Genomic DNA, 16,094 nt, shown 5'->3' with positions numbered 1-16,094 from the left:
CCCGGGGGCCCCCCCGGGGGGGCCCCCGGGGGGCCCCCGCGCGGCCCCGCCGCGAAGGCTGCAGCCGCAGAGACCCCAGACGCAGCAGCAAGTCCCCAGCAGCAACTCCCGCGCTGCTGCAGGGACTGCCTGGCTGCACCAGGTCCACCACCGCGAAAGGGGGCCCCTCTTCTGCAGCGCAGCAGCAGCAGCAGCAGCAGCAGCAACGCATGCATGTGTGTGGCGAGCTACGTGCGCGCTGTCGCTGGCTCAGCAGCTGCTACGCTCTGGCTAGCTAGCCAGCTGCGTGCTGCAGCGCAGCTAGCTGCTCAGCTAGCTGCGCTGCAACACGCAGCAGATTAGCTAGCTCGCTGCTGCTTCCGTGTGAGCCCCTGAGGCACGCGCAGCAAAAGCTGAGCAGCAGCAGCAGCAGCAGCAGCTGTGCTGCAGAGCCGTCTCACCTTGCAGCAGCTGCGGAGATGCCTCTTGCTGCTGCGGGGGGCCCTCTCGCTGCTGCGGGGGGGCCTCGGAGGAGGGAATGCTGCTGCGCTGCAGCGCAGCAGCAGGGGGCTTGTCTTTGGCGTTTGCTGCATGCAGCAGCAAAAGGGTTTCTTCGAGCCGCTGCTGCACCTCCCGGTGGTCTGTCTTCAGACACGCCAGCTGCTGCCGCGCCTGCAGCACTGCATGCACGTCGATGTCGGCCCTGGGAAAGCCCTCGGGGTCCACCAGCGGGCCCTTGAGTCCCGGCATTCCTGCAGCAGCAGCAGCAGCAGCAGCAGCAGCGCGGACACTGTGGAGGGCTGCTGAGTAAGGCAGCAGCAGCGGCAGCAGCGCGCGCGCAGCGACGCGCGCTGCTGGGTGCCGCACCAGCAGCAGCAGCAGCAGAGTGGAAACGCGAGGCGGGCTGCTTCGTGCTGCAGCAGCAGCAGCAGCAGCAGCAGCAGCATGCACCTTCTGCCGTGAGGAAGCTCGCAAGGGCCTCCATTTTCTCTTCGATTTGCTGCCGCTCGCGGTAGACCGCCTCGGCCTGCGCAGCCAAAGAGGAAGCGCCTGCGCTGGCCGCCATTTTGCGGCGAGGACGAAGACGACAGCCGCGGGGCGACTGGCTGCGGAATCTGGCCAAGTCCGCGGCTTTCGATGACGAAATGGAAGTTTTTAAGCTCTATAAAGCTGCATGCAGACCGAAAAAAGAGAGAAGGCCCGGAGAAAAGCTGGGAACCGGCGGAATCTGCACGCCAGAGAGCCCAGGCGGATGCCACTGCGGCCGCCGAGTAAACTGCAGCTCCGCCGCGCCACTCCAACGAGAAAAGGAACTTTCAGGACACTCGAAACTGAAAAATAGAACAAATAATTCGAGTTCTGCACTCTGGACACGACGGGAAGAAGCCCGGGAACATGCCGCGCCACGCTCTGGCTGCGGACTGCTGCTACTGCGCTTCGAGCCACAGACACTCGAACGCGCCTGTCCAGACACTGTAAAGAACACTTGATCTGCTGCTGCTCTGAATTCAGTTTTTAATTTTAGCAATTAAGTCAAACTAATAAAAGTGAATTTAAAGTCAGATGGGCACTTCGCCGCTGCGTTTCGCGCGCCGCCTCCGCGCGAAGTTGGAAGTCCACTGAACCGGGACAAGGCCGGTGTCTGTACAGCTGGAGACATCTGCAACAGTTGAATTCGCAATGCGAATCCCAAAAGAAAAGAAAGAACACTTTTAAAACAAATGAAGAACACTTTCAAAACAAATGATGCATCGGTGCAGAACTTGAGAGAGTCGTAACCACCGGTGATAGCTCAGTTGGTAGAGCGGCAGACTGTAGATGCTGCGGGTATCTGTTGGTCCCTGGTTCGATTCCGGGTCACCGGACTTCTTTTGCATTTAAAAGCATCTATCATAATTCATTTATAGTTACAAATTAATTTATAATTATAAATGAATTTACAAACCTCTGCATTTTATAAATTCATTTATGATTTCTGCTGCTGCACAGAATTCCGCCAACTTTGCTGCTTGCAGCCAGCAGTGCCAAACCCACTGGAAACCTCTCTCTTTTATTTGCATAATATTAATAACAATAATAATAATAATAATAATAATAATGCATAATAATAATAATGCATAATAATAAAGCATTAAAGCTCGGTCTTCGCAATGCAGTAAAGAGCAGCACTTCAAACAGCAGAAGCTGTAAACTACTTCGAAACTGTTTTATTTCGACTCTGGAAATAAATAAAAATGAATTCCAAATTTCCAACTCGACATTTCAGATTCGCCCACTGCCACTCAGGTGTCTCGACACCTGGCAACGCCCCTTTGCAGATGTTTTCGAGGGAACTTGCAAATATATTCATATTTATATTTATGTGTTTATATTTACATATTTATATTTATATATATCTCTCTATTTATATATTTAAATGTAAACTTGTATTTATTTTAAAGGGAAGCTGCTAAAAATATATTTGCAGTTCGAAGAAAGCCCTCGGGAGTTTCAGAAGAATAAATTAGAACAATAAGTCGAAAAGTTTGGAACTTTAACTTTTTCGTTTGAACAATTTGTCGAAAAGTTTGCAACTTCCACTTTTTCCGTCCGCAATCTCCGCTGCTGCTGCTGCTGCTGCTGCTGCTGCTGCTGTCAGTGTTGCTGCGCGTCTCGAGCAGCAGCAGCCCTGCGCGCTGGCGCTGGCAAACGCGAGAAGACTTTTTGCCACTTTGCAACTTTTCCAAAAGAAAGAAAGTTTCCACTAAGGCCAAACTCTGCAGCTGTTGGCTCCACTTCAGCAGCAGCAAGTTCGGCCTCGTGCTGCTCTCCACGCATGGAGCTGCTGCTGCAGCAGCAGCAGCAGCAGCAGGACTTCAGCTAAGAATGCACGTCTTCCTCGCAAGAAACCCTGCATGCAGCGCGCGCCCGCGTGCTGCTTCTCAGCAGCCCCATTGAAGGCCAGAAGGAATTTGCAAATTTGCAAATTTGACATTTGCAAATTTGAAATTTGGAATTTGCAAATTTGGAATTTGCAAATTTGAAATTTGGAATTTGCAAATTTGGAATTTGCAAATTTCAACTTTGGAATTTGGAGTTTGGAATCTGGAATTTGCAAATTTGCAAATTGGAATTTGCAAATTTCGTTTGGAATTTGGAATTTGCAAATTTGGAATTTGGAAAAAACGGCGGAGACGAAGCTGCTGCAGCGCTCACTCGTCGTCGGCCTCTTCGGCTGTCGGCGATCCATCTGCTGCCGTTTCTCCCTCGCGATCGTCTTGAGCTTTTTCTTCTTTCTTCATCAGCGCTGTTATCTTTTCGTTGACAGTTTGGATCTTCGCCAGGATTTCCGCCTTCCGCTCGTCGACCTGAGCGACCCCAGCCACCAGCACCCTAGCTAGCTAGCTGGCTAGCAGCAGGACATTCAGCTAGCTCTCCAGCTAGCTAGCTAGCTAGCTGGCTAGCTGGCTAGCTACGGCGCCGCGGCGCGGGGTTGCTGCGGGCAGCGGCGCAGCTGGAGATGCACCGGAACGGCCGGGCCGATCCGCAGTGGAATCAAGATCATTATTTACCTTTTGTGCACTTTCGTGCTGCAATTCTTTGAAGTTTTTCAGTTTTGCTTCCAGTTTTTCCAAACAAGTCGGAACTTCTTCCATCAGAACTGGCGCAGTCAGCTGCGCGCAGGAGCCGCGCATACACCCGGAGAGGTGCGCATACACCCGAAGCGCCGCGCAGCAGCACGGAGTTGAACTTCCGCAAATTTCGAACGAAACTGAATTAAACTGAACAGTTTTAAAAACAAAATAATCAAAGTGAAGTATTTGAACAATTCGAAACAATAGTGAGACTAGTTGTCCACTCACGCCGCACTGCTCGAAGTAAGCCAGAGTGCCCACGTCGTACTTGAGGGTCTTGGGCCTTTCCTTCTTCCGCTCCAAATCCTTCGGCTGTTTTCCCTTAGTCTTCGGCGCATAAAAGAAAACTTCTTTGCGCTGGCTCTTCGGCAGCAGGGCCCCCGCCAGCTGCAGCAAATAACTCAATCGTATTCAATAAATGCATGCGTTTTATTTCATTATAATGGAGCTATTTGAACTTAAATAACTCAACTGTATTCATTAAATGCATGCGTTTTATTTCATTATAATGAAGTTGTTTGAACTTAAATAACTCAATTGTGTTCAATGAATGCATGCATTTTACTTCATTATAATGGAGTTACTTGAACATAAATAACTCAATTGTGTTCAATAAATGCATGCATTTTACTTCATTATAATGGAGTTGTTTGAACTTGAATGCATGCAGTTGGTGTGATTGTAATGGAGTTGTTTTAGATTTAAAGGCATGCATTTAGTTTGGTTGTAATGGAATTCTTTTGAATTTAAATTTATGCATTTAGTTTGATTCGAATGGAGTTTTTTGAACTTAAATGCGTGCATTTTATTTCATTATAATGGAGTTATTTGAACTTAAATGCATGCAATTAATTTGATTACAATGGAGTTATTTGAACTTAAACACATGCATCTAATAACAATAAAAAAGGTAAAAACATAACATAAAAATTAAAAACTGAAAACAAAACAACCAATAAAAAGGACAATAAAAAAGAATAACAAAATAAAAACAAAACTAAAAGACAATAAAGGTTAACAAAGGACAATAAAAGCTAATAAATGACAATAAAGGCTAAAACAAGACTATAAAAGATAACAAAAGATAATAAAAGATACTAAAATAAAATAAAATAAAATAAAATAAAGTAAAATACACTAAAAAATAAAGAACACCTTCTCGTCCACGGGCTCCTCCGCAGGCCCTTTTTCGGTGCTGCTGCTCGCGGGCTCTTCGAGGATTTTTTGCAAAAATTGAATTGTTTGCGAAAGCAGCAAACACTCAGCTTCGAAAGGAAGTTCGGACTCGACTCTTTCGAGATCTCGGGAGAGTTGCATGCGTTCGTTCTCCAAGTTGCGGCGCTCGCGCTCCTCCCGCAGCTGCAGCAGCAGCAGTAGCAGCAGCAGCAAGTTGCACGCGCTGGGGCTGCAGCAAACCCGAGAAATGCTGCAGCAGCAAAATGCAAATGCATGCAGCACACCAACACTCACCTTCAGCCCGCGCTCCCGCTTTACTTGCTGCATGTACGCCTGGTGCTTCTGCATCTGCACGCGCATGCATGCGCAAAGCAGCAAAAGATGCAGCAGCAGCAGCAGCAGCAGCAGCAGCAGCAAACCCAGCCCCAAGCGGGAGCTGCAAACCGTAGGGTACCTCGCGGCTCAGCTCGGCCTGGATTTCTCGTCTCTGCGAAAAAAAAAGAAAAAATGGAAAAAAAAAATTTGCACTTTTGTCGAAACGTCTTCAAGTTCTCCAGCTGTACAGACACCGCAAGAAGCAGCAGCGAGCACTTTTGAAACTCACATTCACAAAATGTTTATTCATTTCTGCAGAAAGCCGTTCTCTCTCTTCAATCATTTCGCGCCCCGGGGCTGTGGCCTTTTGCCTGAAGGCAACGCAGCAGCAGCAGCAGCAGCAGCAGCAGCAGGACGCAGGCCGGTGGAACTGCAGCAGATGCGGGCTTTCTGGGGAGACCTCGCTGGGGAGAAGAAGAAAGCTTATTCTTTAGAAATTAACTGGCTAGAAGATGAAGCAGCAGTATTAATTTTAGCAATTTAAAATAACAAACATTTATGAAGTGAATTTGCATTCGAACTCGCCTTCTTTCCAAAAGCTCCTTGTACTTCTGGCTCTCCTCGCGCTTCTGCGTGCGGAGCTCCAGCAGCTTCGTGCGCACTTCGTCCAGCATTGCTCTCAGAGGCACTGCAGACGAAAACCAATTTAAATTCGGAAAACTTGAACAAAAAGGGAATTAAAAAGCAAATATATTTCGAATTTGCAGCCTGAAAGGACTCAACTGCACTGCTGCGCCGCGCACCCACGGAGGTGTCCTCCAGGCTGCTGGCGCTCTGCTCCAGCGCCTGGTACTTGGAAAGCAGCGGCTTGCTGCTCTTCAAACGTTTTATTTCTTCCAAAAACTGCTTTTCTTCTTTCAAAGAAAGAGTAGAAGTCATCATGTTGTGTTCGAGCGCCGCGATCTTCTGGTCGATGTCCTCCACGGACGCGAAGCCGATCTTGCGGCGCAGGTCCGTTGCGGATTGTTTCTGCAAAGGCGTTCGTTTGCAGCAAAAACGGATTCAAACTGCAACTAAATGCGTTTTAAATTGAATTAAACTTGAATTAAATGCAATTTCAACCGCTTTGAAGCAAAATTCAAGTGGTTTCCAACGGAAACATGCGCGCTGCTGCTGCGGAAACTCACCATTTCCGCGCCCTCCTTCTGCTTCGACTGGATCTTCTCGAACAAGACTTTGCGCTGCTCCTCGAGTTGGTCGATTTCTTTCTGAAAACAACAACTGCAAAAGTTTGAAATGTTTTAACTTCACTTTCTGCTGTTTTGAAAAACAAAAGGAACCAAAATAAACTCCACCTCCTCACCTGCAACGCGTCCAGACGAGCCTGCCTGTTTTGCTTCTCCATGTTGTACTCCTCCCGCCCGCCAATCACGGCGGAAATCTTTTGCTGCAGCTCATTCTGCACACAAAAGCATTTATTTGAAACACAAATTCATTTATTTTCCACGTAAAATCGTTTACTTTGCACAAAAAAACGTTTATTTTGCACACAAATCCATTTATTTGGCGCACAAATTCATTTATTTCGCACAAAAAACCGTTTCTTTTGCACACAAATTCATTTAATTGGTACACAAATCCATTTACTTGACACAAAAAAACGTTCATTCTGCATACAAATTCATTTACTTTGCACACATATTCATTTGTCTTGCACAAAAATTCACTTATTTTGCACACAAATTCACTTGTTCAGAGCACAAATTCATTTGTTCCGCACACAAATTCACTTATTCTGCACAAAAAAGCGATTATTTTGCACAGAGATTCATTTATTCCGCTCGCAAATTCATCTAGATTGCACAGATTCATTTATTTGGCACACAAATTCATTTATTCGGCACACATTCACTTTGCACATAAAATCGACTATTTTGCACAAAAATGCATTTATTTTGCACACAAATTAGATTCATTTGGCACAAAAATTCACTTATTTCGGACACAAATTCTCTTATTTTGCACAAAAATTCATTTACTTTGCAAAAAAAAACGATTACTTTGCACCAAAATTCATTTATTTCGCACACAAATTCATTTATTTTGCGCATAAATTCACTTAATTTGAACACAAATTCATGTTTTGCAGGAGAAATCGTCTGTTTTGCACACAAATTCATTTATATTGCACAAAAATTCATTTATTTGGGGCACAAATTCATTTACTTCGCACACAAATTCATTTATTTTACACGAAAAAGCGTTTATTTTGCACACAAATCCATTTATTTCGCACACAAATTCATTTATTTGGCACAAAAGTTCATTTGTTTTGCACACAAATTCATTTATTTTGCACGCAAATTCATTTACTTTGCACATAAATTCATTTATTTTGCACACAAATTCATATATTTTGCACACGAATTCACTTAATTTGAACACATAAAATCGTTTATTTTGCACATAAATTCATTTATTTTGCACACGAATTCATTTACTTTGCACATAAAATCGTTTATTTTGCCCATAAATCCATTTATTTTGCATATAAAGTCGTTCATTTTGTACACGATTATTTTGCGCAAAAGAAACCGTTTATTTTGCACACAAATTCATTTATTTTGCGCAAAAATTCATTTATTTGGGACACAAATTCACACGAATTCATTTATTTTGCACACAAATTCATCTATTTTGCACACAAATTCATTTATTCTGCACATAAAATCGATTATTCTGCACACAAATTCATTTATTTGGCACACAAATTCATTTATTCTGCACACAACTTCATTTATCGCGGACAAATATTGGTTTATTTTGCACACAAATTAATATGGACAAATATTGATTTACTTTGCGCACAAATTCATTTATCTTGGACAAACATTCATTTATTTTGCACACAATTCGCTCATTATGCACACAGATTCACTCATTATGCACACAAATTCATTTATTATGCACACAAATTCAATCATTCTGCACACAAATTCACTCTGCACACAGTTCAATCGATCTGCACACAATTCAATCAAAATGCACACAATTCAATTAATCTGCACACAAATTCGCTTATTCTGCACACAGATTGCACCACTCTGCACACAGATCCACCCATTCTGCACATAAATTCACCCATTTTGCACGGATATTCACTCATTTTTCACATAAAATCGCCCATTCCGCCCATTCTGCACATAAATCCACCCATTTTCCACATAAATTCGCTCATTCTGCACATAAATTCGTCCATTCCGCGCGAAAAGTTGCTCATTCTGCGCAAAAATTTGCCCATTCTGTACACGATTTCATTTATTCTGCACACCATTTCACTCATTCTGCACACAAACTCAACCATCCTGCACATGAATTCACTCATTCTGCACACGAATTCGCTCATTTTGCACACAAATACACTCATCCTGCACACAAATTCACTCATTATGCAGACGATTCGACCATTCTGCACACAAATTTCCTCATTCTGCACACAAATTTCCTCATTCTGCAGACAAATTTACTCATTCTGCACACGAATTCACTCATTCTGCACACAAATCCACTCATTCTGCACGAAGACTCGCAACTGGGATAACAGCGCAGCCCCCAGCGCTGCAGTACGTGGCGCTCTGGCCGCTGCAGCGCGGAAAATTGAACGAATTCGCACAGCAGCGAATAGGCAACTCAAGAAACAATTGAGAACCCCCCAAAAGCGGGACACTGCGGCCACCTCGGGGGCCAGAAGGTGGATGCGCGCTGCAGCAAAGCGGCTTGCGGAGCAGCAGCAATCCGGCGCAGCAGCGGGCCGCAGGCGCAGCTGCTGCGAAGTTAGCAGCTGGTGCTGCAGCTGCAGCAGCAGCAGGAGCAGCGTCTGCGCTGCTGCGCGCTGCGGGCAGGCGTCCCGGGGGGAATCTGGGGCTGCTGGAGGCCAAATGGAGTTAAAAAGAAGCAAAAATGCGGAGCTGCGCGCGGAGAGGGGCAAAAAGAGGTGCCGACGTACGATTTTGGCGCGCAACTCGTCAATGGCGGCCGTCTCAGCCTGAATGCGATCCCGGTAGAGCTTCTCGTCCGGCTTCGGCACAGGCTCCAGCTTCTTCGACTTGTCCACTTTGCCGGCCATTTTGTCGCGGGCGGGGCTCTGGGGGCCTCGGAAGGTCTCGGGGAAAAGTTGAACGAGAGGTCGGCGAGTGCGGGGGAAAGCGGAAACAACTCCCGTTTCCGCACACCAGACACGAGCGCGCGCCCAAGAGGTCCAGTTTGCTGTTGCAAAAAATAACAAGAGATATTTCTAAGAGTTGCTCTCTTCGAAATCCGAGACAGGCAACTCGGAGAGCCGCATTCAGGGGAGGGGTTGCTCGCAGCCCCCGACGCTCACCGCGTACATTGCCGCCAGCCCTTTTGCAAATTCGCGCTTTCTTCTTTTCTTCTTTTTCCCTTTCCAAGTTCCTTTTGCTTTTCCGCTTTCTTTCCGGGCTTCGTGGCTGCTGCTGCGCGGCGCGGCGGCCGTTGCTGCGCTGGCTTTCGCGCCGCCACCAACGCGCCCACGGAATCTGTGCAGACCAGCTGCTACTTGCCGCTTTATTTCCCGAGTTCTTCACTTCTTCGACAATTCCCGTTCTCCATTTCTTTCTTTTTTCATTGCAGCGGCGGGTTTTCCCGCAGCGCCGCCCGCAGCACTCGGAAACGCGTGCAGCAGCAGCTGTTGCTGCTGCTGGAGTCGCCAGCGCAGCAGCGCCACACCACAAGATATCTAAACAACTCCCAGCAGCCTCTTGAGCATTCAATTCAAAACTATTCCCCTTTTTAGGGTTTTGTTGCGGCTCTGCTGCTGCTGCTGGGCCCGCAACGGCGGGCGAAGCAGCCCGCAGCGCCGTTTGCTGCAGCGCTGCAGCAGCTAAAAGCCGCAAACACTAACAAATGCCTTGCAATTAAGACAAACAGTAAAGCAAAAGGAGTGCCTTTGCATGTAAATGCACGTATCCACGTCGAGCTGCTGCGCATTCGCGAACTTTGCTGCTGCTGCCGTGCTGCTGGGGCCCCACAGAACGCCACTTCTGCTCTCCAAGTTGCTACGCTGCAGCAAAACTGCAGCTGCTCTTCTGCTGCGCAAAAGCAGCAGCAGCAGCAAGCTGCTTCGGGGCAGAACTGTTTAGACAAACTGCTGCAGCGCCAGCCACAAATAGTTTTTATTTCAAGTAGAATTAAAATATATTTTCAAACTTTTATCCACAAACAAATGCTGCTTGACTCCTGAGGGAAGGAAAATGTTAGAAGACAATTCCCAGCTCCACTGTGGCACACAGACGGCGGCGCTGCTGCTGCTGCTGCTGCTGTTGCTGTTGCTGCTGCTGCTGCTGCGTAGAGCCAGTACGCAGCAGCAGAGAGATGAAGGGCACAAGCGGCAAAAAGAGAGTTTGCTGCAGCAGCAAGAAGCCTCTGTCTCAGCAGCAAAAGGCGAAACTTCAAAAGAAACTTCAAAAGAATAAAAGTGTTTTAAAATAAAATGCAACAGAAAAGCTGCAGCATTTATTATTTCTCTTGGGACTTGCTGCTGAATTAAAAGAATAAAAGCTCTGTCTTCAGCAGCAGCAAAAGCCCACCAGGCCACCAGCTGCGCAGCAGCAGCAGCAGCAGCGTATGCTCACCAGAGAAGCAGCGGCTAGCTGCAGCGGCAGCAGCAGCAGCAACAGCAAAGCAATTGCTGCATGCGTAGTTGGCGAAGCAGCAGCAACCTGTTGCTGCCTGCTTTTCTAGTTTTTGCAAGCAGCAAGTTGCTGCTGCCGCTGCAGCGAGTGCTAGCAGCTTGCTGCTCTGCTGCTCTGTTGCTGCAGCCCGCTGCTGCTCTGCTGCTACGGCCCGCTGCAGCAGCAGCAGCAGCAGCAGCGCAGAGAACAGCGAAGGGGATTTTTTTTGTAGATTTCAAATCTAACTGGAAGCAGTTTTAACATGAGTGAAGTTTGCTGCATGCAGCTTTTCAGGGAAGTTTGCTGCTGCTGCTGTTTATTTGATTTGCTGCAAGACACGCTGCAGCAAAAGCCTCCTCCTCCTCCGCAGCAGCAGCTGCTGCTGCAGCCTACGCGGCCCAGACGCAGCAGCAAGCGCACGTTGCTGCTCCTAGTGGCCATCCCTAGGGCCCTGGTGCAGCTGCAGCAGCAGCAGCAAATCTTAGCAGCAACAAATGGCAGCAGCAGCAAATATTAACCTCGGTGAACCGCTGCAGCAGCAAATCTTGACCACAGCAGCGGCGAATCTTAAGAGCAATGAGCAGCAGCAGCAGCAAATCTTAGCCGCAATGGATCGCAGCAGCAACAAATAAACCACAGAGGGTCGCAGCAGCAGCGAAGCTTAACTGCAGCGAACCGCAGCAGCAGCAAAACCAGCAGGAAGCTGCGTTGCTGCTGCTGCTGCTGCTGCAGTGCCTCTAGAAGGCACTTCAGCTGCATGCAGGGGCCAAAAGTGCAGATTTGCTGCAGCCCACTGCAGCACGATTCAAGTGCAGCATTAAGCATTTCCCCACAGGCAATGCAGCAGCAGCAGAGCAACAGCAGCAGCAGCAGCAAAGCACCCGCCCCTAGGAGCTGCTATGCAATTGCTGCTGCCTAGTTGCTGCGGATCCTGCTGCAGCAGCTACGACCTCAAGCAGCAGCAGCACGATGAAGGCCTTTTAAAAACTACTACTGAATGTTTAATTTTTTAAATTAAATTTTAAATTATTATTTTATTTTTTACTAATAGCTATTTTCAAGGTCTTTGCTGCAGCTCGGAACTCAAACTCAAATTTTCAAATTCCATTTGCATGCAACATTGTTGCAACTTCAATGCTGCTGCATCATTTCACCTTTAAAGTCCTCATATTCTGCAACTAATTTATTACTTTTTGAATATATTTAAAATAATAATCATTTTTGAAATGTTTTTATCATTAGAATATTCTTTTTTGGATTTTGAACAATTCCATTTGCTGCTGATTCAAATGGCCAGCGCAGACCTTCGCTGCTTTCTTGCATGCTCAAGTGCTGCCTTTTCCACAATTCTTTCTATACTGGATGCACCAAATGAATTATAAAAATATATTTAAAATAATACTTACGAAATTATTCACGTTTTATTCATGTTTACATGTAGTTCTGGTGTCCGTACACCGCACAGCCCTAACATTTTTGCTGCAGCCTCCATAAATGCAAAATGTCAATTTCTCTCTTTTGCACTTACAAGCCGCTCATAAATTCATATTTTTAATTTTATAAATACATTTTATTTTATTTTGGATGTATGTGTTCGTTTTTTGCACTTTTATATTCTCTTTCCAAGTATATACTTTGCACTTCCATACCACCCAGTGCATGCGCTCATAGTAAACATGCATGAAATGTCCCCTTGCATGCACTTCTTGAATTATTCAAAAGCTTTTGCATGCACATTTGTTTTGAATCGTCTCACAACTACGCATGCACTCAGAATGCATGCAAAATCAAAGAACAAAACGAAACAAACAACAAAACAGGTTCTCCTTGCCTTCCTGCTGCTGCTGCTGCTGCTGCTGCTCTGCTGCTGCTCTGCTGCTGCTAGATAAGCTCTCTTTGGAGGCTGGCGCGGCCTTTTCGGCTGCGGCTGAAGCGATACTGAGATTCTGCTGCTGCTGCTGCCGCTGCTGTTGCTGCTGCTGCTGCTGCTCGCTGTTGAACACCTCCAATGCAAGAAGACACCAGCTTTTCCTGCTGCAGCCATTCCCACGCCTAATCTAATCTCTATTCATTTAAAATAGAGTATTTATATTTATTTTTAATTAATTTATTTCTTCTTTTTCAGTTTGTTTATTTCCCCCTGAGGATTCCTTTTCTGTTTTCAGATGAAGAGGTTTTGGCACTTCCTCTTTAAGCTGCAGCAGCGCAGCAAGACTCAAAAAGCCCCAAAGGGAAAACAGCAAAACCATGCATGCATGCATGCATGCATACAGCCTGCATGCATTAGTTTTTCAACAACACTTGACTTTTTGAACTAGTCCGGGACGTTATTTCTAACGCACATTAACATGCCTTCAAAACGAGAGCTGCATGCACGCATGCGTGCACATGCATGCACACACGCATGCGTGCATGCATGCATGCATGCACGCATGCATGCATGCATGCATGCATGCATGCACGCATGCATGCATGCATGCATCCACATGCATGCATGAATCCACATGCATGCATGCATTCGCCTTCGTTTTACCTTGGCGTCATGTCTCCAGCAACATCGCAGATAATATAACTTTGTATGCATGCATTATTGCAGTTGTAATTATCACTGCATGCGCGCGTGCATGCATGCATGCAAAGCCCCAACTTGGCAGTGTTACACCCGGCTGTTTGGCGTTCGGCAGACCTAGATGGGAAGAAAAGAAAGAATAAATAAATAATAAATGAATAAATGAATAAATAAATATATATACAACACAAATATATATAAATATTTATTTTTGGGAGACTTTCAGCGCGCATGCATGCAAGCCCCAAGCTGCATACTGCCACGTGCATGCAAAAGAGCTACTTGAGCATTTGCTGCCTATTAAAAAGGCAGAAATGCACTAAAAATGTCTTTGAGATTAATAAGAATTAAATGCATGCAGAAAGGCTCTAAAGTGCAGCTTTTTGCGGACTTTCTGCTGCAGCAAATGCAAAAACAAGAAAAGTCTTTATTTCCGTTTTGAACATTTTAATTCGAATTCCAAGAAATGGCTGCATGCAAAATAACACTTTAATTTGCATTCACAGAAATGGCTGCATGCAAGTGAACTGCTGGCATAAACGGCATTAAATAAATATGCAACTCTGTACACAACAAACACTATAAACAAGAACAAGTGTGGCCATAAATACAAACAAAAAAGTACAAATAAACATAAATAATAAAATAATATAAATAATATAATAAATACAATAAATACGAATGAATATAAATATAAATGCAAATGGAAGTGCACATCCAGGGCATTTATATTCATATTTCGCTGCATGCAAAATACAGATCCAAAAAGAGAAAACTCCTCTTTTAAATTCTGCTGCAGCCCCAAACGCATGCACGCGGTGTACAGACGCAAAAACAAAGAGATGCGAAGCTTTCTGCTGCTGCTGCTGCAGCTCTTGCATGCATTTGCATGCATGCATGCAAATGCATGCAAATGCATGCGGATGCATGCAAATGCATGCATGCAAGACAAATGGATTTCGGCAGCTTTCTTAAGATTTGCCTCAGCAGCAGCAAACAGCATTTCGGAAACAAAAGAAGAAATGAAAAAAGAAAATGCGAAAGATCAGGAACGGCTGCACTCTCGGGTGTACGTACACCTCAGCTCCACAATCACGAATAAATAACCCGCAATCCACTTATAAATGCCAATTATTCATTCTTTTATTTATTCTTTTCTCCGATCTATTTCATTTCAACTCATTAGAAGCATCGGCTCCACAGCAGGCACTAGGCTGCGGTTTACAGACACAGCTTCCGCAGCAGCTGCTCTCTTGCTGCTGCTGCTGCTGCTGCTGCTGCAGCTGCTTTTCCGATGCATGCACTGCATTATTATTGTCACTGAGCTTCACGCGGCTTCGCGAGCAGCATCTTCTGCAGCAGCAGCAGCAGCAGGTGGCTCCTCGACAGCAGCGCCAGCAGCTGGCTTTAAGGCAGCAGCAGCAGCACCAGCCTGCGCTGCAGCAGCAGCAGCAGCAGCATCTGCACTCTCAGCTGCTTCTGCTGCAGTCCCCTGCAGCGCCTGGTAAGGCGGGCTGCGGCGCGACAGCCAGCAGCAGCAGCCCCGCCTTTTGATGGACAGTGCAACTGACAGCAGCAGCAGCAAACCTGAGCAGCAGCAAACAAACAGCAGCAGCAGCAAAAGGGTTTATATTTCACTGAGAACTGCTGCCACACACAAAACACATTTGCTTCCAACTGCGCACTTGCCCATACAGACACCCAAAACAGCAGCAGCAGCAACAGCTGCTGCTGCTGCTGCTGCTGCAGCAACGGCACCAGCAACAAACAGCAAATGCAGACAGACGCAGCGCAGCAGCCAGCAGCAGCAGCAGCAGCTGCTGCTGCAGCAGCTGGGTGTGAATAAACTTGCCTAGCATGACAATTAGACACAAGACAACATAATATGGAACTGGTTCGTTGCCTGCTGCTGCTGTCCATACACCCCAGACCGAAGTGTGGGGTCCCTGGGGATCGGCCGATCCCAAGGCGATCCCAGAGCTGCTGCTGCTGCTGCTGCCTTTAATGCCTGTGGCCCGTCGCACAGCTGCAGCAATTTGGTGGGGGGTGAGCTCCTGCCGCTGCTGCTGCTGCTGCTGCTGCTCGTGCTGCTGCTGCAGCTGCTGCAGCACGCGCACGCGCTGCTCGGGGGACTCTGCATACACTGCAAACGACGGACTCGTGCCCCCCGCTGCTGCTGCTGCTGCTGCTGCTACTGCAGCGGCTGTTTCTGCTGCTGTGAGAATGCGCGCGCCCAGAAGCTCTTCATCCTCTCCGATGCTGCTGCTGCTGCTGCTGCTGCTGCTTCTCTCGGGCGGGAGCAGCGAAGCAGAAATCACCGTCCCTGTTCAGCAGCAGCAAAAACACAAGCTGTGCATATCATGCAGCGCCAGCAGCAGCAACACTAGCATCTGCAGCAGCAGTAGCACAAACTGCAGCAGGAGCAGCGTCAACTGCAACGGCAGCAGCATCAACCACAGCAGCAGCAGTGTTCACGCCTGCAACAGTAGCAGCGGGATTAACAAATGCAGCAGCAGCAACAGTAGGGACAGCAGCACTAACAACTGCAGCTGCTACACAAGCAATGTTGGCAAGTACAGCAGCAGCAGCAGCAAGCAGCAGCACCATCGGCAGCAGCAAACGAGATCAGCAGCAGCTACTGCACAAAAAACGCCTCCAGCAGCAAAAGCAACGACAGCTACAGCACCAACAGCCACAGCAGCATCAGCGGAAGCAACAACAGCCAGCAGCAGCAGCAGCAGCAACAGCAGC

At 46.9% G+C, this 16,094-nt stretch overlaps 3 protein-coding genes across 3 annotated transcripts in view; all 3 read right to left on the bottom strand.

Annotated features, from left to right (window-relative positions):
• Positions 1-342: 342 nt before the first annotated feature.
• On the bottom strand, positions 343-1,045 carry ETH_00033290 (26S Proteasome non-ATPase regulatory subunit 9, putative; the record flags this gene model as incomplete). The annotated part of the gene is made up of 3 exons (XM_013377839.1): positions 343-371; positions 441-731; positions 931-1,045. The coding sequence occupies 3 exons, from the start codon at positions 1,043-1,045 to the stop codon at positions 343-345; spliced, it is 435 nt and encodes a 144-aa protein (XP_013233293.1).
• Positions 1,046-3,170: 2,125 nt separating this feature from the next.
• Positions 3,171-9,210, bottom strand: ETH_00033285 (YALI0F04037p, related; the record flags this gene model as incomplete). Its single annotated transcript, XM_013377838.1, has 11 exons — positions 3,171-3,326; positions 3,531-3,632; positions 3,822-3,980; positions 4,749-4,952; positions 5,064-5,117; positions 5,374-5,455; positions 5,670-5,772; positions 5,888-6,113; positions 6,272-6,352; positions 6,448-6,543; positions 9,091-9,210. The coding sequence occupies 11 exons, from the start codon at positions 9,208-9,210 to the stop codon at positions 3,171-3,173; spliced, it is 1,383 nt and encodes a 460-aa protein (XP_013233292.1).
• Positions 9,211-14,670: 5,460 nt separating this feature from the next.
• ETH_00033280 (uncharacterized protein) overlaps positions 14,671-16,094 on the bottom strand; it is a gene marked incomplete at both ends in the record, with an annotated part of 2,535 nt that continues 1,111 nt past the window's right edge. Inside the window, 2 exons of the mRNA XM_013377837.1 lie at positions 14,671-14,930; positions 15,196-15,666. Of these exons, the coding sequence (XP_013233291.1) occupies positions 14,671-14,930; positions 15,196-15,666 (731 nt within the window). The remainder of the gene's footprint in view (positions 14,931-15,195; positions 15,667-16,094) is intronic.

Source organism: Eimeria tenella, genomic scaffold, assembly GCF_000499545.2.
Source record: "Eimeria tenella Houghton genomic scaffold, Eth_scaff64, whole genome shotgun sequence".
NCBI lineage: Eukaryota > Apicomplexa > Conoidasida > Eucoccidiorida > Eimeriidae > Eimeria > Eimeria tenella.
Note: the sequence above shows the minus strand (reverse complement) of the source record. Positions and strands in the feature narration are given on the sequence as shown.